This window comes from Lepidothrix coronata, unplaced genomic scaffold (genome assembly GCF_001604755.1).
Source record: "Lepidothrix coronata isolate B3197 unplaced genomic scaffold, Lepidothrix_coronata-1.0 Scaffold43, whole genome shotgun sequence".
Classification (NCBI taxonomy): Eukaryota; Metazoa; Chordata; class Aves; order Passeriformes; family Pipridae; genus Lepidothrix; species Lepidothrix coronata.
In genome coordinates this window covers 3,671,152-3,697,387 of record NW_016690223.1, presented here as the reverse complement: position 1 = coordinate 3,697,387, position 26,236 = coordinate 3,671,152, and the positions used below count along the sequence as shown (strand labels likewise).

The window sequence follows — 26,236 nt, the reverse complement described above, 5'->3', positions numbered from 1 at the left end:
GAGACTTTAAGTGGTGTATGAGTCTCTTGTTGGCTATCTGCACATGGCTAAAGATCACCCGCTGAGAAGTATTAATGGTAGAGGACTATGTTTTTTGCTTTGCTTTAGGTGTCTCTGTGGGCCTCCTGGCAGTTTTGATATCACTGATGCAACCACACACAGACCTCGAAGGTAAAGGGGAGAAGTGGAAAAATAAAGCAGAATTGCTTTCTGTGCTGTCTTCCATCTTTGTGAGGATTCATACAAGATGAAAGCTTTTAACTTCGTTAGTGAACTAAGCTTAGGTGAGCTCTTTAAAAAATATTTTAGATCCGTTATTGAGAAAATGTAATAGCAGAAACTTTAAGACAGAATACCAGGGGTTTATTCTGAGGTGAACTCTTTCTTCATAGACACACAGAGATGGCAGGCTCTTTCCTGTCTAAGTACTCTGTACGTTGTGGAGAAAATTAGACCTACTGTCATTGCTGTGTCCTCTTTCCTCTGTTCATGGTCAGAAGACTTGTGAGTCTGTATATCGTGAAACTGTTCACACAGAATGTGCTGTCATGCAGTCATCAGCATGAGGCAGAAGAAAAATTGGCTGGAGCAGCACTGGAAATTATGTCCATTTGACTCTGCTTTGTCTTTGAACACCCTCTGTGTTGGCAGCATCTCTGCTCCTTCAAGGAAAGAGAATAGCAGAAGGAAGAGTGAGAAGTGACTTTAATCATAACTGCAGATGTAAACACCATTTCTTTTTCTGCTCTGTCTCTTCTATCACAGGGAACTGAGCTGCTGCCAGAAAGGGAAGGTAGCTAGTAGTTTCTTGGTTTATGTAAACTCTTGCAGCCAGTGTTTAAACATATAATCGGTACTCCTTCGTCCTGCAGGAACAGTGCTCTTGCTGGCTAACACTGTCTTCATGTATTATTTTGTGATCCCTGAAGACTTCTCATGAGATTCTTGTGGTTTTAATTCTGCAGCTGAGAATCACTGGGTTAGAAATGTCTATTTACTATTTCTAGCTTGTTCTTATTTCTACTTGGACCTAAAACTGAAACTGCCCCATGTTAAATTCTGTGCAATCCCATGCAACCCTCTTTCCACAAAGAGCTTTCAAGTTAAATGGGAACTCTGAGTGACTGTTGGGGAAAAGTAGGTATTGTACCCTTTCATTAAAGGCGAACCTAACCAGAGCCAAGTGCCAAAAAGTTTGCTCTCTCTCAGAATCAGGACCTGGGGATTCACTATCATTTTCTTCAGACATTTTAATTCTCACATGTGTACATTCCTAGGATATGTGCTTGACCATCAATACTGAAAAGGGACAACAGGACCCTCTCATTAAAAAAAGTTATCATACAGAGTTACTGGAACCCCGGATTAAAATTAGAAAAAAATAAATGGCAGAATCAAACAAAAATAACTGAGGGGAAAAAAAATCTGTTAATGGTGTGTATCCTTGATAAACTGTTCTCTGCTACTGTGTCTGGTGTTTCTTTCCTCTCTGTACTCTTAAGAAAAGTCACTGATTTTACTGGTGCCCAGATAAACCATGGATTTTGAAAGACTGCCTCCACATGATGGACGTTTTTGTATTGCTATAAAATAGTTACAGCTATATCTTTAGTGTTCTATATTGATGATTATTTTTTTATTCTGATGATATGTGGGAGCACAAGTTGTTTCCTGTATGAAGTGCTCTGTGTCATATCTGCGGTAGTGAGATTATTGCACTTTCTCCACCTGTGCATACAGAAAAGTGTAATTGGATTGCCAGGAAAAGATAACATGTCCAGATCCCCAGACTCTTGTCAGGCAGTGTTGATGCTGAGATATTGTACAGTCAATAAATAAGGCAGCTATTTAGCTGAATAGGGATTTCAGAGGATTAGCTGTATGTTCTTCATTCATCATTTTAATATCTTTCCCGTTTTCTGTTAACTGGCTATCTGATGGCAATTATTTAAAAATTTTGTTTGATAACCTTCTATTTGCCTGTTACAGGGGCTGTGTCATATAAGCAAGATTTCTTCTACAGCTGGGGAATTGGCCCCATAAGTGGCTACACCACACATCACAGGTTCTTTGAACCAGTTAAGAGTGCAAACAACTTTATTAATCTTTCTTGATAGCTCCTTAGCAATGTTTATGGAGTTTAGTGCTGTGAGAGAGCAGCATACTAAGTAATATTAAAAGAGGAAGGAGAGATCTCCATCTGCCTTTGTTGGAAAGATGAAGTATGATGACACTTTCAATTTTATTTATATCAAAGTGCCTAAGAAGTTGAGGGGCAGGTAGTGTCATATTTTCTCTCTGGGCCATATGCTACAAGTATGGAAGATAAGAATATGGCAGCCCACGCTCATTTGCCTAATATCCTAAATGAATGATACCACACAAGGTAATGTGACACGGTGCAGAATCTCATCGATGATGTAGCACCATGCAACACATTTAAAATGTGTCAAGATTTTGTCTCCACAGAAGCAGTACTTAGTCACTTAGGTCACTAAAAGCATCTTTTTCAAATTCTCCACAGACGTTTTGCCAGGCTGCCCACATATCTCTGGATAAAAGCAAACTGTTTGCTTCACAGTGTAGAATAATTTATAGGTAGGGACCAATTTGCTTGCAAAGAAACAGCAGGTTGTCATCATTTTTTCTTAGTACAAAGTGCATTATGCTAAGTGCAGTACAGAACACATGTGTTCCAAAGGGGGAATTATTTTATATTAGTTTAGTATTATTAGCTTTTCTCAAACAGTCGTGTCCAGTTTTGTCAAGGAAAGCTGTAAGCCCTCTGGAAAAGGGTCAAGAAGGCAAAGAAAGAATATCTTTCTTTTTCTTTCACTGTGCTAAGTGCAGCTGTTCAGAGGCAGATAATTCCACAACAACTTTCATGGTTTTAAAATTTGGAATGTAAACACTATTTTACAAATTCTTTCATGAAACGGAATTGTGTCCAAACTTACCTTTTGGGTAAAAAATTCATTTTTTCTTCCTCTCTCCTTTTTCTCTCTCTGTTTCTGGACACAAATGATCAGGGAGCATTGGACCTCAGGCACATTTCCTATTGAAAACGTTATCAAAACTGACAAATCTCCATGCAAGGTTTTGGCTTCAGTAAAATCATATATTTTAATGTAAATGTGTTCTGTTGAAATGTTCCGGATAGCTGCTCATGTGAAATTCTTTTCATCTGCCGTTTCCAACTTTCTCGATCCAACTTTACATCATCACATAGTACATTGCTGAGTTTATGGACTCCTAGATGAGATCCATCAAAACTATTTCACCTAAGATATGAGATCAGTTCTTTGGGGATGAAAGACTAGGGAATTAATTCACTGCCATACTAAATAGATCCTTCTCACTTTTTGATAAATTTGACAAGTTTTGAACACTGCAGCATTAAACTGGTGAGAAATTAGACTAGGCCTTGGGGGAAGGTTAATAAAGACACCAATAACCCTTTGCTAGAAGGTGCAAAACTCCATTTAATATGAGTCCTTGAGGACATCATCTGTTCCTCTTTGCCCACTGGAGTGAAAATAGCATGATGGTCACCATCTGGAGTAAATTTTTAACAATCAGCAATTTTAAAATGAAAGCAAGGATATTTTCTTATAAACAGATGCTTGGACTATCAATGACTTTGGGCTGCCTTGAAGTCCTACACAACTCAGAAGTTAGTTAAAAACCTGGAGTTCTGCACATTTTCTTCTCCCATGTGTTCTGTGAGGGAGTCCTGTCTGCTTCTGCATAGGCAATTAAAAGATTTTGCTTTTTAATTTGCCATGTGTGTCCTCATTACCTTTTACTCTAACAGCTGCAATTAGTTGAAATAGTAAGTTTTGATGTTTCCTACATTAGAGTTCAGAACTCAACAGGCAGGATGTCCTTAGTGGCAGTTTTCCATTTCTAGAACTCTCCTTCTGAGTCTGCCAGAAACTGAAATTATCAATTGCATAGGTTGATTTAAGATTAATCCATGCAGACAGTCATTAAGATTGGACTGGATGGTGTGAAAAAACAAAAGATAAATTTGAATGGATATGTTTTCCATTAGATGTTCTACAGTATATAATTTTTGCTTTTTATTACTAAAAATAATCTTATTTTTAAGACTATTTAATGACAAAATTTATATTGACCTGTATGGCATCTGTGTTCATGAGCAAGGATGAATATTTTTTTACCACTGACTGGAAACACAGATGTTTCTGGGATCAGAGGTTTGTTAATTGTCACAGGTGATGTAGTCTTGATGAAGTTGTGCAACATCAACTTTTAAGAATAACTTCCTTCTGTTAAAAGTCAATAACTGTTAAACACAGAAATGAAGATAATGTTAGTCTAGGCAGTCTGTATTCTCCAGACCTGAACTTTGGCACTTCGACGCCCAGTTATGCAGCTGAGCAGGGTGTGTGGCTCATCTCGGTTGCCAGCACGATGACTGGCAGCCTTGAGTTCATGGCCCCACCTGAGGCATCAGTGTTATTGATCTTGTAGCTATTTCAGCCCTGCTTCCTGGAGTACAGCGGTCAAACTACTGATTACGTCTTGTAGTATGTTCTCTCTTTTGACCTGTTACTGGTTTCTGTTAATCTGTACAAGGAGAAAAATCTGCCCTACCTGAGCTTTTTCTCCCACAAACCTATCTTTTTTCCATTACTAATTCTCTTTCTCCCCCTCCCTCTTGCATGCCTCCTCATGCCTATGAAATAACTGCACTCTGTAGTAACTCATAAGTAAAAAACTCTGGAACGATGAAGCACGTAAAATTCAAGCTGGGAATAATGCTTTTAAAAGAATACAGAAATATTATTTTTCCCGGTAACAAAGTGCTATACTGCTCAGTTTGTCATGCACCAAACAAGTCAGCAATCACAGACATCTGTGAGGAAAGAAAAGTGAGTGCATGTGTGTGTGTGGACAGACAAAGTGCAAAGAAAACGAGTCCCACATTTATTAATTTATTTGTTTATTCAAGGCAAGAAAGTTTCCTGCTGGCTTAGCTCCCCCTCCTGGCAGTCAGGAATTGGTCTCTAGCAGACTCCTGTCGAACCTGTACAATACCAAAATTTCCAAAGACAAAGCTTTTGTTGATTATAATATCATGCCTTTTAAAGAGGGATTTCCTGAAGCCTCCATCCTTCTATGCAGTGTGTCTGCATAATAACTTGCAGGAATGTAGCTAGAAAGATACAAAAGGCTTGGAGAAGCAGAAGGATACAGAATAACGAGGAGAAGGATGGCAAATGATGTCTTCACACCCATTTTGACAAAATGAACCACTGTAAACTTTCTCCTGTCTCCACCAAGGCAGATCCAAATCAATTTCATTTGCCTCCTCAGGCTGCCTGATCTAAGCTTTTGAGAATAATTACAAGCACAAATTGAGAGGCAAAACCAGAAACGTCCTGATCAGAGCAGAAAAAAGCACAACAGTTCACTTTTGTACATTTGCCGAATCATTTTGCTAACAGTATTGCAAAGGCAATGATGTCTTTCTCTGACAAAATCTGTCCTTATAGACTTCACTGTGTCTGTAACAGTGTACAGAGGTGCTTTAAGGTTTCGTTCGTGTACTAGCTACTGATCACTATCCTGTCATCAATATTCGCTTTAGAAGAGGACACCAAAGATAGTTTCTTCTCCTCCTCGTCATCCCTTTTTCTTCACCTCTCCTTCTTCTTCCTTACATTTTTCATACATAATACACACCCATAACTATGAAGCAGTCAGACCAGCAGGCATGCAAAAGGGCTTCCTGTAAAAGCATTTTGATTCCTTTGGGTTGTTTTCCCCATACCTTTGATGTAGAGATTATAGACTCATATTGAAATTTGAACTCAAAGTTCAAACCCAAGCAACTCATAGAGAAACATATACAGTAAACCATCATCTAAGGCTCCTAAACAGTTAAAAAAAAAAAGGCAGGATGTTCATTCATGTATAGATACGAATTCTACTTCTATGAAAAAAAGAGATTTGTCGGGTATTATTCCATAATCTTTTTTATTACCAGTTGATAGAAAAACAGGGACATTTTTCTGAAGCACTAGGAACTCTATATACTAGGTTTCATAGGAATGGAGTTAGATTTGTTTTCAGTTTGTCATTCAATTCCAGACATAATAGCCTTGTACTTACTGTATATTATAATTATGCAGAGTAAGATTATGACTTGATTATAACCTCTGTCTGCAGTATAGCCAAGAAAATTTATGCCAAATGGTTTAGTGCTAAGTAAGAGTCACTGACTGGTAGCAGGGAAAACAATGACTGTTTAGATTTGGTTTTGCTTGCCTTTCAATTTATGTTGCGTGGCACTCAGGTTCAGATAAATGGTGAACTGCTAGGAAAAATGGTGCTGAGTGGTTAGAATATCAGAGAAAAAAAACAACTTGGATTCCTATGACTTCTTTTTGATTATTTTCACGATTCCTTGAAGAAAAGAATAGCCAAGCGTTGTTCACTTTATGCCTTCTAAAAAATTTATGACCTTAATATAAACCATGGGAAGACTAATGAAGACAGACAGCCTGGCTTTAGGAGCACAACAAAACTGTGCTTATAGCATAGGGCTGTAAGTATTCCTATGAAGGCTTGGATTCCTATGCTATTTCCTCCCTTTATTCTCTGTTATCTCCTTTGAGTAGGTTCTCAGGTTGCCCTTGACTGCAAGTTTGAAAGACTGCATAATGAAAGGTGGGAAGGATGGCCCTGAGGGCAGCTTTGGAGCTTCTTTAGACACCATAAGCACAGCCACTGAGACAGTATAGTGGTCAGGGAGGTAGGAAAGAGTTCCACAACTAGCCTGCTAGTGAGTTGATGTTTGCCCCCTGGATACCACAAATTTATAATTGAATAGCATTTTCAGTAATATATTAAGTATTTCATGGCTATGCACAGTGAAATGACTAAAGCTGGAAGTTGTATGGATGATTCTGACCAGTAAAGGTGAGACTAATAAAACTTTCACCTTCCAACTTGCAGCCAGATGTTTCAACCTTTAAATATCTTTAATCAAAATACCTTATGTTTTATCGAGTACACAAAGCCAGAATTGTTCTTCTCCAGCTAGCATCAGTCATGCCAAAAGGGAATTTTTACAAGGCAGGTTTGAAAAAAGGCAGTGAGATAAAAATGTTGATTAGAAATGCCTCTTAAGATATGAAAAGAAACATTTCTGTTAATGTAAGGAACTCAGGCCACTAAGCCAACTTTTCAGACCTGGCCTCCTAAAACATGTGATATGTTCTCATCTATTTCAATGCACTTTTCTCAACTTCATTGTACCATTCCTTAAATCCTAATGGGATTTAATATCCTGGCTGCAGTAAGGCAGGAAATGTCTTATACACTTGGAAGATGTGACTTGTGCTCTAAGGAGGATATAGTGAGAAATAATAGAAATCAAGTGTACAGGGTAGGAAATAGAAACAAAGATGACCAAGGTGATGATGGACAGATGTGTTATTATTGAGGCATTTGCGTGTTGATTTTTTTAATTTTAAGTTAATCGTGACAGCTTGCCTTCTCCTCTTCCTAGATTGGTTTATAGAACCTTCTGGCTTCACAATAAGCAAAGTTATGCCATCTATTGTTTGAGTCAACTCGCAAGATATACAATCACAATAAGTAAGGAATGCCCACAGTTCCTCCACTTCCAAAATTCTGCTTCTGCAAATGATCAGTAAATTTGCAGAGACTCAGTTCAGTACTTGCAATCATATTGAAAATAGAGAGCTTGCTTTAGAGAGCCAGAATGCCAGAGATGGGGGAAAGCTCAATGACTCTACCTGCCTTCAGTTTTGGCAGTTTGCTAAAAACAAACTGTTTAAGTTTTTCCAGCCTTCTAGAATTTGCAGACAATGCTTTTCCTTCACAGAGTTTCTTTTTATTTTTTTTTTAAATCAAGCAGGCTGTTCAGTTCTTCAATCTTTTTAATATCTTTGAGATAGAAATTTCTAACATAGAGACACAATTTACCTTTGTGTTAGGGTCCCTGAGATTTGCTGAAAAATACCGCAGCTATGATCCCTATTATAAGTTACTATTAAACAGTAATGAAAGACTACTGAGCTAAAACTTTTCCCCAAAAAAATATTTAAGCACATTCAGTTATATCCTTGCTTCCTCTCTCCTTCCCTCTCTCACACCACACTCAACCCTGAAGTCATAAATATCTTGTTAGATATGTCCTTGTGCTCTTGCTTAGTACAATCGAGAGTAGTTCCAATGCATATTATCCTAACTGATTTTTATTAAATTCGTTTATTATAGACTGATATCTAGAGATCAGGATACTGGCATTAATAAAAGGACTCCCTTTCTCATCATCACAAGGGGAGAAAACATTAGGAGATCTCTTTTAACAGATTTCTAAGGTCAAAATCCATGTAACAATAAAAAGAAGATCAACTTCGGAGTCTGCTTAAGTGACTGACCAGTCAGAGCTCTTCTATTTGTGCTATCTAATGAGAAGTGCTGTGCATGTGACCCACTTTGCTTGGATCATTACTGAAATCTTTTATTCAGGTTCCATGTTTATTTAGGTAAGAGGTACACTGGGCAGAGTCCTAGAATAAGGTGAATGCATAAATCAGTTTTAATATGACAGTCCCTTCTTAGGACATTCCCAGCAAACCAGGAACAGCAGCTGCCTGTGGCTGCATGTCCTCAGCTGCGCTTTCTATTATACCCAGGAGTCAAATAAAACCTAATCAGCAATCAGACTTACTATCAGAAGCGAGCTAGTGCAGGGTATTGGCTCTGTTAGAAGGTACAGACTGTCTCTCTCCAGTGATGGGAAAGGAACAAGAGAACCACTATTAGTACCCTGTGTGGTCCCAAGCATCTCAGAGGAGGCTTTGCGTGTTCATTCATTTTTTAAAAAGGGAGTGTCATGACAGATCAGAGTGCTATGATCTAGATGGGAGCCAGGCCATGTTAAAGGCGGATAAACTGTCACACTTAGGCTCGTTAGAATGTAATCCTGTTAAGAGTTTCTCCACAGTATCACATCATCTGACATAATTGAAAAGAAATCACTCTTGATTGAAATACACCTGCAAGAGAGAAAACCATGAAGAGTGGGGGAGTGACTATTACTGTTTCTATAAAAGGATAATAAACAGTATAGGCAGCACTACAGTATAATTTGCACTGCCTTTATAATTTGAATTTGTAATGATAAACTACAGGATTTCTTGCTTTTTATTTCCAATTTTTTGAACCTTGAGGCTGATACCTGCTGATGCTCTAAATAAATACAATAATCTGCAAGTGCAAGGTTGCAGCGTTATAACAGTTTGACTTCCAAAGAGACTTTCTGCACTGTCAGTCCATAGGATTCCTAAAAGCAGCATTTGGGACATATTATAAACTGCACCGCTGTATCAGAAGAACAGGTTTCATGCACTCCTTAATTAAATTTCTTCCCGAATTACCTGGATGATGCTTAAACTGTTTAAATAACTCAAAAGAAAAAAACAAAACAAAACCAAAAACCAAACAACCAACCAAACAAACAAACAAAAGCAAAAGAAACCCACCATTTTTGAGCAGGATTTCTGTTCACTGAAATCCTGTTTCCTTGAAATCCTAGTGAATGAATTTTGATCTGGGTAAACAAAACCTGGAAAATAACTGTGCTCATGTCACTGCAATCCCAGAGCCTGATATCTACACATGCTTGGTATTTGCCAAGGTTTGTATCCTTCCTTTGGTTCAAGTATGTAAAATGCAGTATTTTTTACTTATTTTTTCCCAGACATTGGAAACAACATATAATAAGACAAGATAACATCAAACACATACTTTCATTGCAAACTGTAGAGAATGGGTATGTTTGGTTATAGATCTGAACAATAAATAGTAGCTGAATAGAACTCATCCATACTAAAGCTAACGAACTTGTTTATGTAGCCATGCATGGACAACTGTATAGCAGAATTAAAAGAAGTGTGTAACCTTTATGGTTTCAAAGAAAGTGTTCTACAAAACTGCTGTAGTTTGAGCTGATCTCCTAAAACAATAACTTAGCAGATGTGGGCCTTTTCATCTAGTGGAAAGAAAATTCTGAAATCTATTGACAGTACACAGTTCAGATCAGAACCAATATAAAGATGATAGGTTTGTGGATTACCATACTTTAGAGTTTAAAAGGCTCTACTTGTAAGTTTCTGATTCACTCTACTGAGGTAAAATAATATGGCAGTGTGCATCAAACTGGAGAATATACATAATGGCATTACAGAAATAGAAGCAGAACATTCCAGAGTCTGGTAGGAAATAAACATAGAGTGTGATTAAATAATACATACCGGAGTCTACTCTGTCAGGCATCAGTGAATAGCATTCATTGAAGACAGTGGTTCTGCCAAAAAAAAAATAATTATCTAAGCAAAAATTTCCACTTAAACTGTTTAGTTTTAGAATTTTAAACAGACTGTGAGAGGATGAAGACTGGAGTTACGGTGCGCAAACACAAGTGATAGATCTAGCCTTCACTGAAGTCAATGAAAGTCCTTCAATCATTGCAATGACTTTGCATCAAATCTATTTCAAGACTATTTAACAGTAATATTAAGCTAATATTTAATATTAATGTCTTTTTTTCCTTTTTTTTCCCCAGAAATCCATAAAGAGCTCAACCTTAGAATAGTCTTCCAATGGACTTGATCTTCCCTATTAAACATTTCATGCTATTCAGCTTTTTCTTTTCTCTTTTCTTTTACAGGCAGGCCAGATCTGGCAGATAGCTGATATGAGGACTTTTCTGAATTCAGAAAGCTGAGTGTGACACCAACAGACTTCATTGAAAGAAAATATCCCTGCAAGCACAGAGACTTTTGGTATCTACATTCATCAGCAAAGTCATGGCTACTGTTTCTTGCAGCACACATGGAAGAAGGCAACAAACTTTGTAACCCTGGCTAACAAGACTGTGTTTTTCTTATCAAAAGTAGGAGGTAGGCCAATTATAAAAAGATTATTTTATACTTAGCCTCCAGGACTTGAACTCTGGCCTGAACACTGGACATTAATAGAAGCCAATTTTAATGACCTGAGATTTTGCTACCTGTGCTTTATTATTGTTATCAGTTCTTAAACACTTTGGTACTTTACTTCTTTAGATTAGAAATGGGTTCATGGACTAAAATGTGGCCCACAGACTGGGCTCTTCTCATGAAATCATGGCTTATCTTTTCCCTGGGGCTCTGCATGCAGGTCTCCAAAACTTTGACCTGCCCAAAAGTGTGCCGCTGTGATCGAAACTTTGTCTACTGTAATGAGCGAAGCTTGACCTCAGTGCCTCTTGGGATACCAGAGGGTGTAACCGTCCTCTACCTCCATAATAACCAAATTAATAATGCTGGATTTCCTGCAGAGTTGCACAATGTCCAGTCTGTGCACACAGTCTACCTGTATGGCAACCAATTGGATGAATTCCCCATGAACCTGCCGAAGAATGTCAGGGTTCTCCACCTGCAGGAAAACAACATTCAGACCATTTCTCGTGCTGCTCTTGCTCAGCTTTTGAAGCTGGAAGAACTGCACCTAGATGACAACTCCATCTCCACTGTTGGCGTTGAGGATGGGGCATTCCAGGAAGCCATCAGCCTCAAGCTTCTGTTCTTGTCCAAGAATCATTTAAGCAGTGTACCAGTAGGCCTTCCGCTGGACTTACAAGAACTTCGAGTAGACGAAAACCGAATTGCTGTCATTTCAGACTTGGCCTTCCAAAATCTTACAAGTCTGGAGCGTCTGATCGTAGATGGCAATCTCCTTACTAATAAAGGCATAGCTGAAGGCACCTTTAGCCACCTCTCCAAGCTCAAGGAATTCTCAATAGTTCGGAATTCACTGACCTACCCTCCTCCCGATCTTCCAGGGACACATCTGCTGAGGCTTTACTTGCAGGACAACCAGATAACCCATATACCACTTACAGCCTTTTCAAACCTCCACAAACTGGAACGTCTTGATATTTCCAACAATCAGCTTCGGATGTTGACAAAGGGAGTATTTGATAATCTCCACAGCCTGAGACAGCTCACTGTAAGGAATAATCCCTGGTTATGTGACTGCAGTATTAAGTGGGTCACTGAATGGCTCAAATTTATTCCTTCTTCCATCAATGTACGGGGTTTTATGTGCCAGGGACCAGAGCAGGTCCGAGGTATGGCAGTCAGGGAGCTCAATATGAATATGTTGTCATGCCCCACCACCACCCCTGGTCTGCCACTTATCATCACCCCAGTCCCAGCTACAACCATGCCAACTACATTAATTCCCACCTCATCGTTTCCCCCCCCAAGTAGCAAATATAATCCTCTCACTCCCATCATAGCCACACTCCCCACTGTGCCTGACAGGGAGGACAGAGAAAGGGTGACACCTCCTTTATCCGAAGGGATTCAACTCTTCATCCATTTTGTTAATGACACTTGCATACAAGTCAACTGGATGTCACTTTTTACCGTAATGGCATATAAACTCACATGGGTTAAAATGGGCCATAGTCTGGTAGGAGGAATTGTTCATGAACGAATAGTTAGTGGTGAGAAGCAGCAATCAAGCTTGGTAAATCTGGAGCCCAAATCCACTTATCGGATTTGTTTGGTTCCACTGGATACTTATAACAGTTACCGAACTGGAGAAGACCCTGTCTGTTCAGAAGCCACAACCAAGGCTTCCTTTTTGAGCAATGGCAGCAACATCCCTTCCAGTCACGAGCAGACAACTTCTCAGAACCTAGGCTCCCCATTTCTGCTGGCAGGGTTGATTGGGGGTGCAGTGATATTTGTCCTTGTGGTTCTGCTCAGCATTTTTTGCTGGCATATGCACAAAAAAGGTCGTTACACCTCCCAGAAGTGGAAATATAACCGGGGCCGTCGGAAAGATGACTACTGTGAGGCAGGGACCAAGAAGGACAACTCCATCCTGGAGATGACGGAAACCAGCTTCCAGATTGTCTCCTTAAATAATGATCAGCTCCTTAAAGGAGATTTCAGACTGCAGCCCATTTATACCCCAAATGGGGGCATTAACTACACAGACTGCCACATCCCCAACAACATGCGATACTGCAACAGCAACGTCTCAGACCTGGAGCACTGTCATACGTGATGGTGAGGGAAGGTGGGGGTGTCTAGGACAAAGAGGAAAAAAACTCTAGAAAAAATAAGACCCCCAGCAACAATGAAAAGAATTACATTTGATAAATGTTACAAAGATGCATTTATGCATTTGAATACTCTGTAATTTATACGGTGTACTATATAATGGGATTTAAAAAAAGTGCTATCTTTTCTATTTCAAGTTAATTGCAAATGGTTTTGTAACTCTTTGCTTTTTAAATCTTTAAAAAATATTGCTGAGTACTGTACAGGGTTGTACAATAAGAACCCAATGTCATGGCAAAGGAAAGAATGACTCATTCTTCAAACATTAACCACTTTGCTGTCGAAGCTGTCTGAGGGATGTTAAGTTTCTAAGTGTCCTGAATACAGGAAAATAAGTGCGTATTAAAACGGTCGCTAGGAACAGATAAAAGCAATTCAGATAAAATGGGTACAACCCTTCTGACTACAACAGTTGTTGCTGTTGAGCTTCAAACAATTGGAAATACATGTGTTGCCCTTTGTCAGTTCTGCATTTCCTACCTCCAACTGAAAGCTGGAGTTCTGAGTGCTGCCAAAAAGGCTACTTTCTTGTTTGATTAGTTTTCTCCCAATATACCTGGAATAGGAAACGTAGACAGAGTCAAACTCAAAGTGACCTTGACTCCTATTTGCAAAAACTACTCTGAAAATGTCCCCCAATACTATGTACTTTTATCATAGAAAATCTTTCTGCTTTTCATTATGATTTAAGAAGCTTTAGGCATTCTCTGACCCTTCTCAGTGGGAGGTGAAGGTTATCAGAATGTAACAGAGAACTGTCATTAAGTTGCACATCTCTTTAATAGAGCAGCATTTGTTGACACAGCGTGTTCAGGTAAAGCCTGGGTGAGAAAAATTCTGAGTTGCTCCCAGTTCTGCAGTATTCATTTACAATTTAGAATCTAAAAGTGTATATTGCTGAAAACATGGTGCAAAATATAATGCCAATGGAAAGGTTGCTATTGATTTTTATGGTTCAAGCTATGTTTGACTTAGGAGTCTGAGTTATGTTCAGTATGGAGATATATAAGAAAAAAGACAGAAAGAGAAAACAAATAAGAAATGTATTGTAAAAGTTTATTTAGTACTGGAACTCCAGGCATATTATAATCTGAATTACCCCTCTTCTATCTTAAGTTTTCCGTAATGATCTGTGCTTTACAAGCACTAGGTGGGCTTAGAATTTGCTTTTTTATTCTCTCAAATTCTTTAGCTGCAATACCTTCTGAGTCTTTGAGCTTTACATGCACTATGCAAAATGTCATGTTTGTATTAAAACCGTGATGCAGCTCTCCAAATTATGCAATGTTCCAGCCACTCTACTGACTCAATGACTGCCAGGAACTCTGGATTTCTTGCCAGCTCAGTGGTGGAATCTAATTCTTTGGTCTTTTTCAGTTTGTTTGTTTTTTGATGCGGCTCATTTTCTCCTGAGCTTGGGGACAAGCTAAAGTTCACATCAAAATTAAATAAAAAAAATAAAAAGATGGAGACAAAGCTTCCCTGAGGGAGTAGGGAACCAAAGAGAAAACATTTTACAGTGACCAACTAGGAACAAGGAGAAGTTGTAGCAAGTGGATTGAAGCAAAGGGTGAAGCACTTTCACTGTGGAATGCTTAGACTTTTCACTTTATGAGGTTCCTTATGTTGGGAGAGAGGGTTTTAATCCTTTCCTTTGCTTATTTCACTCAACCCATTCTTGAAACTCAGCAGTCCATGAGCATATGCAGTTTCTGAAGTTCAAATCACATGATAACACTCATTTTCTGCAATGGTGAAATGAACCCAGTTATGATTGATGGCATTTTATAAGGAATCACATCCTCCCACCAACACCTTTTATAATCACAGTTTGAAATTCCACTCTATATTCTATATATTTGCTATTTTCTCCAGACATAGCACGTATTTTAGACAACCTGTGTGTCTATTGTAATAGTAAAGTCATTTAAATTGTGCTGAGTAAAAGGCTGCCATATGATTTGAAATGGTGTCATTCTAAGTAGAAATGTCTATGCAAAGTGGGTTTTTTTCTGTGATTTCTTTACTGAAGATGATGATGATAAGGTTGATATTTTTGCTTTTTTTGGTTAATATGGTTTAGGTGCCACAGCTCAAAAGGCAAGCAGCAAATAGTTGTGCTTCTGCACACTTCCACTGCATTGGAGTTTGCTTGAAATTAAGTAAAGCATAGATCCCATTGGGTGTGGACATAGTATTTAATTTCACTGAAATAACTAGTTGTACATTTGATTTCAAAAGGCATCCTTTGAAAGTACATGCTTATTAGTATTTTGTACTTCAATGACTGATGCAGGAGAAATCTTCTGTTCTAGACCTCAGGATATCATAGTTTCAAGATAAGCAAGGCACCTTATTTTTAACAATTGACTTATTCAGGGAGTTTGGCTGTACTGCGGATGAATGATCCACAAGCCCAAACTAATGACAACAAATGTTACTGACCTAATAGATCGAAAAATCAAAATTATATTAAAGATAGCATAGTTAATGCTTCATGTCAGTATGAATAATAGTATATATATTGTTATGGGATACTGGCAAAAGTTTATTTTCTATAAATACTTCTCTGAAAAAACTTAGCAAGCCACTTATACAAAAATTTGTGGATAGAGCTGGGAGTATTACCTAAAAAAAAATCAGATTTGTAGTCAACTGAAAGATCACGTTTCATTTGAAGAATATTTCTCACAATTCCAGTTGTTCTTTTGCTGCAAAACAGTTAATGTATTTCAACCTACAGCAGAGTTTGTGACTTCTTAAAGTGCCAGTCACACAAATATCTGAGACTTCATTTCAGATCGCATCTGGATAAGTACATAATGGGAAAATTTCACTAGGTAAAGTATTTAGAAAAAGAGTTTAAAATGGACAATGATCTTTTAGCAATGTAAAGTTTAAGATTAGTAGCTTTTTCCTTAGGCTTTGTAAAAATGGGATCATCTTCACTTAGTGCAAATATCTGACCACCTATAATAACTAAAGGCTATAGAGCAGAAGTCGCAAATGTGTGTATATACAACTCATTCAAAATGTTCACTTCAAAGTCCTAATTTTAACAGGTTCATTGGACCTGGGGAAAAATTATTTTTTTACAATCAAAATCTCACTCATCTTCCATTGTATACTGCTAGTAGCTGACATAGATGTGCAGAAAGATTGGATAGGGGAAAAAAATAAGACTTCAATTGAAATTATGTTAAAGAAGTATCAGAACACTGCTGTGCCCAGTTCTTGGGTTCCTTCTGAAGACTCACTTATTTGCAGACAGGTTCTTATTTTCGCAGATTCTGTTGCTGGCAGAAACAAACACCTGATTAATGCATGGATTTTGTGTTAACAAGTTCTTATTGGAAACATTAGTAATGAATTTATTCATAAAAATATTAAGGGATGAAGTTACTTTGGACTGAAAAGATAGCAGTTTTCCCTGTTAGCCAATAAAGGGGCTGTTTTACCTGACAGTGAATGCCACGTAAAACAGAGAAAATTAAGTACCACATGCTATTTGCTACTAGAGTAGTTCAACTGCATTTTTCTCTCAATCATTTTCTTTTTTCATGAGAGAAAATTTCTCCCTCTGGGAAAATTATTGATTTCAGTTTTGCAAACAAAAGAACCTTATGCATATTGTATTGTTATGGTTTTAAGGGTCTACATAAGGCACTTTATTAATGGTATTAAAATAAAAGTTCAGTCTCAGCTTCTGACAGTAAAGTGGTTAATTCTCATTGAATTCTACATTTATAGTACTTCTTCACCTTAAATTTAACATGGAAATATTAAATCTTTTTTCTTTAGAACACGAGAATAATGGTTTTATGCATGATTTAACTTCACAGCTCAGTGGAAAAACAAAACAAGAGTGCCAAAACCAAAAGTTACTGGCTCTGAGCCTCATCAAATCCTGCCTGATGCTCTCTTCTAAACACAGAGGTAATCCTAGGAAGCTGATGATCACTCCTTCCCTGAACTCTACTGAACAGGGCACTTTGTATCCCAGATGATACTACAGGCAATATTAAAACATTTGGCATTAAATTTTTGTACAGCAGTAGCTCTTTTAAAGGACGCTGGCTAGTAGTCCATATGGAAAACTAGCACAGAAGAGATTTGGCAACCTTTTATTATACTGGGGCTCTGTGGAAATGTGCCTCATGAGAGCTGAATTCTGATCCTCTCTGAAACAGATAAGCTACTAAACAAATTGTTATCATCAGTTGATCCCAAGTATCTGAAGATGATGTTTCATAAAATTGATTTTAACTGAGACATGCACACTTGATTCTGTTCTGTGTTTGGTATACTTTCTATTTTTACATGGAAAAATAGATGGTTTGAAGTCTGCATTATCTGTTTTCTGCAATCTGCCATGTTGCACGCATTGTTAACTTCAAAACCTCACTATACACTATATATTATCTTGTTGACATATTCAGTAAAGAGTTATTTAAAAAAATACATCAATCTTGCTGTATTTATATGAGCAAGTTAATTAAAATAAGGATGTGGGTATCTGAAAGGGACAAAAAAATATCAGTCTTCTGTACTTGCATTCCTGGAAATATTTTCAGTTTTTCTACTGTCTGTTCACCCTCTATTCAGTTTCTAAAAGACAAATATCATCTTCTGTCTCTCAAAGAGTTAAATAATTTGTTACCTCAATTTCTCAGATTTAGTCAATCTTTATAAGATTACCTNAGGAAAGCACTGTAAAACGAGAACAGACTGTATTCCAGTGTTTACAATTATTAGGTACACTTAAGCAGCTACACACGGCTATAACAAATATATATATGTGGAATCTGTGACTCATTATATGCATAGTCATTTGATAAATGCATTTGACATTCGTCCTTGATAATCTTGAACCTGTCTTTTTAGTATTATTATCTATTTAATCTGTTTCCTTGACATGAAATGTGATTTTTTTTTCAATTCTCCCTTCAAAATTGTTCTTGAATTTTCAGAATGCACAACATTCAGACATAAGCCTTAATAAATTTTTGTATAAAACAAATCTTATACATAAGATATATGTTAATATAAGCACTATATATAAAGAGATGCTTTAGTTACTTAGAAATGAAAATGATGCCTCTTCTACTTACATATATTTTTACTTTGCCAGAAAGTGAGGTATTGAATGTTACAAGTTGTGTCTCTTCAAAGCTTAGAAATGTAATACTGCTGAGTGTCACAATTCCTCAAAAAATTATCTTACTCTCTTTCTTAACCCTGAATATCATGTGAAACTACTGACGGCTCTGTACCATACATCCACATCAAGTCCTGCTGCCTTTCCCCCTTAATAGGTTTTCCCTGCATTTGATGCTTCTACTGAACCATATTAGACCCTGGTAACTAAACCTTCTTGCCTTACTACAAGAAGGTGGACAATAGAGCTAATGTAAATGAGACACACCATCATTTATGTATTTCTGACAATAATGACATAATAATTTTCAATTGAAAACATTGTTTTCTGTCAAAAAAAAAAATTGGCAAACACTGACTTCATCAGATAATCTTTTAATATCCCAATTTTTTTATTGTAGTACAGATAAAACTTTATATTTATTTTTGATACTTGTAAGCCCACTTACCTAGAGTTGTTCAGACACACATACAAGCGTGTATAAATTTCTGGGCTTGTTTATAGAGGATTTAGCTACAAGGATCTCCCAAAACAAACACATGGAGGAGCATTTTTCTCTATTGTTCAGTCAAAATTTTTCAATATTTGACTTTAAAAAGAGTTCTTCCATCTAAGAAGAGTACCATATGGAGAAACAGCATTCCACCATTAAAGTATGAAACAAACATTTTAATGCTGGTTGAAGTGCTACTGTCAGTGAACATTGAAACTAAAAATCACTAAAATACTTCCATTACATAGAGAGAGGCTTGATGAATTTTTTAACAATAATTTATGTTTCTGAAACAAATTAGTACATTTTAAGGTGAAGTCCTGACCCCACTGATTTCAACTATAAATCACAATATTTATGGGAATAATACATCAGGATTATTAAAAACATGCAGTATGACACACCGTATAGCATGTCAAACCATGTACCCCCAAATGAAATACATCAATTAAGGAGTAGTGTATCTGTCTCTCTAAAAACTAGGGGAGCTGTGAAATAGACTGCAGAGAACGAGGGGTGAGATAAATATGTACTGAGTAACATTGTCCAATATAAAGCCATCCAAGATAAGGGCATTTAAAGCCACAAACATACCACTGAGCATAGCAAGAATGTTCTTTTACACGAAGACACGTACATTTTCTGCTTATAACTCCATATTATGGCTAACATGTGACTGCAAAAATGCATGTATGAATATTCAGAGTTCATAGTATAGTTACGCTTTGGTGGGGACGTCTTATACAGAATAAGAAGAACCTGGACATTGTGCACTGGGTCTGTTATTTACCTTCTCTGTATAGAAAGGATTCGATTGAAGAACAAAAGTCATGTTGATAGCACTATCCTGTTTTTCTAACCATAGAATGCCTCAAAGCGTTAAGACAGTATAGAAACTATTATGCAAACATCCAGCTCAGATGCCCATGTATGTTTACAACTTCAGCATGCTGTGTGCAAAAGCAAGAAGTCTAGCATTGAGCTGAACACAACCATTCTTGAAAAGCACAACTGCCAGAAAGATCCTGTATTTCTTGAGAGAAATCAGTATATTCACTTCTATAAACCTTGAACAGGTGACCACACACATAAATAAAATTCTTTCTGATGAGGACTGAAGTAATGTGTCTAAAGATGGAATACTGTAATTTTCCTACTTTGAAAATACCTGTTTGTGATGAAGAAAAGGCAGATTTTGTTATGTGAAGATGAAATATAGTAATAATGATCTAAATACAAACATACTTCTCTTTAATGACATTTTATGGACACGAAAAAAGACACACACATATGCTATATACATGTATATTTTTGATATAATTTTAAAATTCCCTGAAAATTATCAGACTCTTCAGATGAGATCCACGTCCAGCACATGTGCAATATTACAAAATATTTAAATCTTCATAAATGATTGCAATGCCTTTCAATGAGTAGAAACAATAAAATGTGATCAAATTAGTATTTACAGAAATAATGCACAGTATTAGCTCAAAGACTTAGCTGTGGTAGAAAGAGAGAAAGAGAAAAAAGAAAGAAGAGAAAAAAGAAAGAAAAGAAAAAAGGAAGGAAGGAAGGAAAATTGAAAAATAAGAAAGAAGGAAGGGAGGGAACAGGAGTTGTCTAACTTACATCTGCACGCAAAGTGCATTCTGTAAAGTGAGGGAAACTGCATCCTGTGTACCCAGTGTATAATTCTGACCTCACGTAACTCCACAAACAGGTTTAAGTATTTAAAGGTGAGGAACCAATACATAATTCATTGGTCCCTGACTTATGATGCAAATGTTAAGAATTTTTAAGAAGATTTGAGAGTTGGTATGAAGTCCAGTTCTGCATTATCTGCTAAAGTGAATATTAATCAAGCAGGGCAGTAGAATGTCATTGTAAGTGAGGACTGCAGAAACAAGGCAAGCACCTTATTAATTTTCACGAAAATACTACTCCTAGCTGGCAAAAAGCACGTGTGAGTTATCAAACTTATATGACTTAGAAAAATAAAGAAATGGAAACCTGAGAAAGGGGTTATATTCCAAATTATTATAGTTGGTTTAATAGTATTCAGTTGAGTAGGCAATTAAAGAATTAGTTCATAAATGTATTGAAGCTTTTCATATTTAAGGCCCCAGGGAGCATATATTCTATTTCCCATTCACAAGAAATGAGTTTAGGCAGCTTTTTACTTACATCTGCACTGGGGGTTAGTTTTGAAGTCAGTGTTTGCTTTTTTAATTGGTGATGTTGTTCATTGGAACTCTGTGCATGCACCGATTTACTTTGTCATCTGTGAATAATTTGAGGGATAGTCTATTTTATGTGCAACACTTGCCTTCTTGAGAAATATATAGTTAACTATATATCCATACCTTTCTGCTTTTGTTTTGGCTTTCCATTTTATAATTTAACTTTACAAAAATTGAGGAAATTTGAAGTAGAGCAAATTTAAATTTTTTTCTGCTACAATTACAGCAAGGGTAAGGCTGTATCTTTTTAGCAGAAGACAAAAATTAAGAATACTAAGTTAAGAAAGAAATTATCTTAAAGAATTTTGCTATCAATTTTAAGTTAAATTAATTATTTTTCAACATTTAGTTATAATAGCGATGCTGGGAAGTTGAGCTAGGAATATCGCGTAAATTCAGGTTTGTGGTTATAGGACCTTTGTGTCCCTAGGTTCAGTTTTACAGATTATTACTAGTACCTGCACAAAGAGAAGGAAAAAAATGTTTTTTCTTCCTTACTCACGTATATCAGATTTCTTTTTGTAGTGATCAAAGAGGAACACAGCTACTTCACAGAGATCTCCCTCAAAAAAAAAGCTGTCCAGAACAGAAAGAAAATACGTGGAGTCATGGCAGAAGTAGATCTGGATCATGTTATGAGGGAGGCAGCAAATTACAGATGCTCTGCAGCATTATATAGGACCTTTAGTTCATCCAGGGACCTACAAAGGTACCTTCATTGAGATTCATGCTCTTGGAGGTATTCTGTCAAAAGGCACAATCCATGCCTTTAAAAGCTGGGAAGGATCTGAGTTCTGTTTTGTTTTGTGGGCCTTTAGTTACCATTTCTGGAGGGCCAGGTACACTGCTATTTTCAAGAAGGAGTGTGAAACAAGGCAAGTTTGAAAGGTCACATTTTCAATCACTCTCCTCACTCTCCTTTTATAAATGCAAATTTTATTAAGGTCCTTGAAGGCAAATTTCCAAACTATGACACATGTGATCATTGTGTTAGCCTCAGATCAGACACTCCTACTTTCAGTTTAGATGCCTATTACATTCCTCCATCATTCCTCAACTAATTAATTATTTTCTTAATGTCTGAAACTAAGCAGTTTGTACTATTGCTTATTTGTCACAAGATAAGGAAAAAATCTACAAAATAATTTTACCCGCAAACTGTGATGACTACTCAGCAAAGCTAAGCTACAGAAATGCTGGCAGTACAGTGAACCATTTGTCATGAATAAATGATCTTCTACTGTGTTATCAATTCAATTTATATCCAGACTATGAAAAATCCAGAGGCAACAATGTCACATTTTCCATTGCTTTTACCTCATTTCTTCTATTGACACATCAACCTTCCATAGCATGATTGGTTTAGAGGACAGATTGCTGTTTTATGCCTCATATGATTATGTCATAAATGTTTACAATTAAGATGGAAATAAGAAAAACAAAGCTCTTTCTGATTGCCTGTATTTTTTGGCTGCTCTAGTAGTAATTTACTCTGTATCTGTCCACTGCACTATTTGTTTCTCAATATTTTTACACGTTAAGACACACACATAAACGTGACAATCACACTGTATTTATACATTTTTATGTTTATATTCAAGTACTCAAACATACATATATATATACACATATATATAGACATATGCTATGTGTATCTGTAGGTGTAAATATGGATTGCTCTACTGAGTCCATTACAGATCTTACACATCAATTCAGTTCTCCCCTTTCTGAAACATCTCTAATTCAGTTCCACTTAAGCTTGTGAGAGAGAGTGATGTCGAATAGCATGTATTTTTTTTAAACAAACTGTGTTGTTAGTATTAGTGAGAGTACCTTTTCAATAATGTATGTGCTTTGGCAGCCTGTGCACTAACACTTGAAAACTACAGAGGAGATTATCATAGCTGCTGGAGGTGGATAGTGTGCACCTTCTGAAACACGCTTCCGAATGCACAAAGCACATCTGAGGAATCAATTTATAGCAGCACTATGTGGTCCCTAAATAAACTGCAGACAGAGAAGAATGTGGGAGGAGACTATGTAACTAAAACCCAGTATGAACAAGAAGGGAAAAATTCAGATATTTCTACATCATTAGCATTACAGTTGACTTTCTATGTAATTTTGTTCTCTGTGGCATATATTTCTTTCCTGGTATTTGACAGTCTTTCATTGTCATGTGAACTGTCTTTTAAATTATTCTTCACCTTCTACTTCAAGAAGAACCTGATTTTTTATATGGGATTTTTGTGGAATGCCTAAAAGTGAGTGCCTCTGTCATACATGAGGGAATGGATTTGTGTGTAGCAGCCCAAATGGACAGTGTTCATTGGTGCTCATCCTCCTCAATTCATTTATCTAACTATTTGAAAAAAGATGAACAACACAACCAGTTCGCTATCGCAGGAAGACTTAGAAGTTTACTATGAAATATTCTTCCAGTGTTTAATTTTGCAGATTCTCTATTTGTAGCAAACATGCAAAGAAATTTGTGTGCTGCACCAGCAGCAGCACCTCTGCCTTGGTTCCCTGCTATTCCACTTACATTTGACTTGAAATAGGAAAAGCTCACAGCTTGTTTCTGTTGCTCATACATAGCTTAGGTATCCTGACTCCATAATTAAAAGGCACGAACAGTCAAATATCAAATTCAAGGCTTAGGAGCTGCAGGGCTTGGGAGCAGGAGTGTATGCCTGAACATGTAGTAGCATACAATTTAAGTCCTCTGTGCTCCATACATGGCTCCTGTCATCTCTGCTGCTCCTTTCTGAGACATCTCTAATGTAGAAAGAAGATAACTTCCTTTTAGATCAATAAACATATTCCTTCTATACAGTTTATGACCTTTCAGAGATCATAAATTGTAATATAAGTATTATTTCTCCCAAGGTGAGGAGGAAAGAATGAGATATGTCTCCATCCATTCTTCACGGGTGAAGGGCGAGTCATCTGTCGAATGATCTGACAGACTCCCTCACTGACTCTATGCTTTCTCCTTGTGCTAACCAGGCTCCATGTGTTGTAGTACTCCCATCTACTCTCTTTCTGTCAAATGTCATGGAATCATGGAATCATAGAATATGACGAGTTGGAAGGAACCCATCGGGATCATCAAGTCCAACTTGATATATGTTAATATGTTAACTATGTAGTAAAATATATGCCTGTCCATGCTTATGCTGCAGTTCTGATCATTCAGAACTCTATGCTTTACTGTAATTTTTAGTCATTAGTTTACATATTCTGTTTTTGATAGGACTCTTATCTTAGTTGTTGCTCAAGATGTAAACAAAGAAGGGCAGGTTATTTCATGCAGATTTGTGAACCTGACATTCCCCTCTTTTAAATACTTATCTTTGCAAATTAAAGCATATTTTACTGTGATTTTGCAGGATTTGTTTCAATACATAATATTACATACATATTGCTTAATATATATATCTCATATTCAGAAATACAAAAGGACAAAAAGTGCACATTATCCTAGAACTTGTGAGTAAATTTATTGTTTTTCAGTTACAGATCATCTATAATAGTAAATTAACTGATACAAGTAATGAAGTTCCTTCTAGTTTCTGAAGTTCCTGTAACAGACTACTCTGAACTTCAGAGCTATTTGGGGCAGGTATGGAGAAAGAGATAGGGATTTGAAGGACAGAATTTGTGCCAATACAAAATGTTTTTAAATAAATATGGGCCAAAATAAGAGTTCTGTTCAGACCTGGAGTATATAAATACAATTGTGATAAAGATGCAAACTTTTTTTTTTTTTTAATGAGCAGTGTTCTCTATTTCTGGGATTTAATTTTAAGTGAAAGAATTAGAAGATCATTAATTATTTTTTTGTCTGGATTGAGAAAAAAAATCTTTGTATTATGCATTTTGCCAACTACTCTTTTTTAAAAATTTGAATAACTCCTGTTTCTTTTTCCATTTTTCTCCCCAAGGTCTGCTAAGTTGCAGTGAATTTGGGAAGTTACATGCTTGTCAGTCAACACAAAACAAACCAAAAATATCACAGCAGATATTCCTCCATCTTGCTATAGAAGATGAACTGTTTAGAGATAAATTTCTGCAAGCCTCAATAATCCAGCAAACTGTTTGATCAGGGAAAAAAAAAATATCTGTGTTTGAAAGGCTGACATTAATTTGAAGTTTTAAAGAAATTCACTGTCAGGTGAATGCCCTCTCTGCTTTGATTCTAAAAGATGACATGTACTCATTTGAATTTAGCTTTAGACAGCTGATGAAGAATGAGTGAAATAACCATAACATAGGGTAAAGTTATGACTAAAACACTAATAGGATTAGTTTGGTGCAGAGTATTATATGCCTAAAATTACATGAATTTTCTCAAGTTAGAATTTACTGCTTGCTGTAAAACACAGGTGTGTTTTTTAATGAACATTATGGCCTTCAAAATTTAATGATAAGGATATTTCTCATAATTATTCAAAAATTATATTTCAGAAGCCGTCCTTCAGAAAGATCTTTCAGCCAGGCTAAATAGTAGTCTTCTGGTGTATTAATTGCTTCCAGCCCTGACAGGTCTTTAGTAATGCTTTTTTGGACTTGCTTGCAGGTTTTTTTCTTTTGTTTTTTTCTGCTTGACTACCCTGGCTGGAGCCAATTGTGTGAAGTATATCCCATGTATTTCCGTGTGCAGGTTTTTCTCAGGGCAGCCAGGCAATAGGGAAGAGGCAAAATAGGACAGATCCTTTCGGTGCTCTGATGGTGACCCACAAGCATTTTGCCACACAGTTTCACCTGTATGGCTTAACACAGAGCCCTCAGCGGGTGCTGTGAAGGGGGAGAGTTACAAGAGCATGATGGACCATTGCCATGTCTGTCACCTCTCAGCATTGCACTGCCTGCTGTGTGTTCCTCCAGCATTCAATCTAACGCACATGTATCAGCAAATGGATCCCTGCTGAATGATCTCTGGTGTGTTTATCCGCCTGTTGAACAACATGATCGGCACAGAGAGGACTTAGACCTGGTTTTTGAGTTTAGCTCCATATTCTTCAGTTTCTTTCACCAACTATATACATTTCATTCTTGGAAAAATGATAGAATTATAAGTTAAACTGACATAAGCAAAACATTTTGTAACTTACAGCAAATTCTGAGTTAATACTGAAGTCTCTAGTTTTACCTA

At 36.9% G+C, this 26,236-nt stretch overlaps 1 protein-coding gene across 5 annotated transcripts in view; it reads left to right on the top strand.

Moving 5' to 3' along the window:
- FLRT2 (fibronectin leucine rich transmembrane protein 2) overlaps window positions 1-21,192 on the top strand; it is a 66,219-nt gene extending 45,027 nt beyond the window's left edge. For all 5 annotated transcript variants that reach the window (XM_017813872.1, XM_017813871.1, XM_017813873.1 and 2 more), the window contains one exon: window positions 10,736-21,192. In XM_017813872.1, the coding sequence (XP_017669361.1) occupies window positions 11,140-13,128 (1,989 nt within the window). In that variant the 5' untranslated portion in view covers window positions 10,736-11,139 and the 3' untranslated portion in view covers window positions 13,129-21,192. The remainder of the gene's footprint in view (window positions 1-10,735) is intronic.
- The last annotated feature ends 5,044 nt before the right edge of the window (window positions 21,193-26,236 follow it).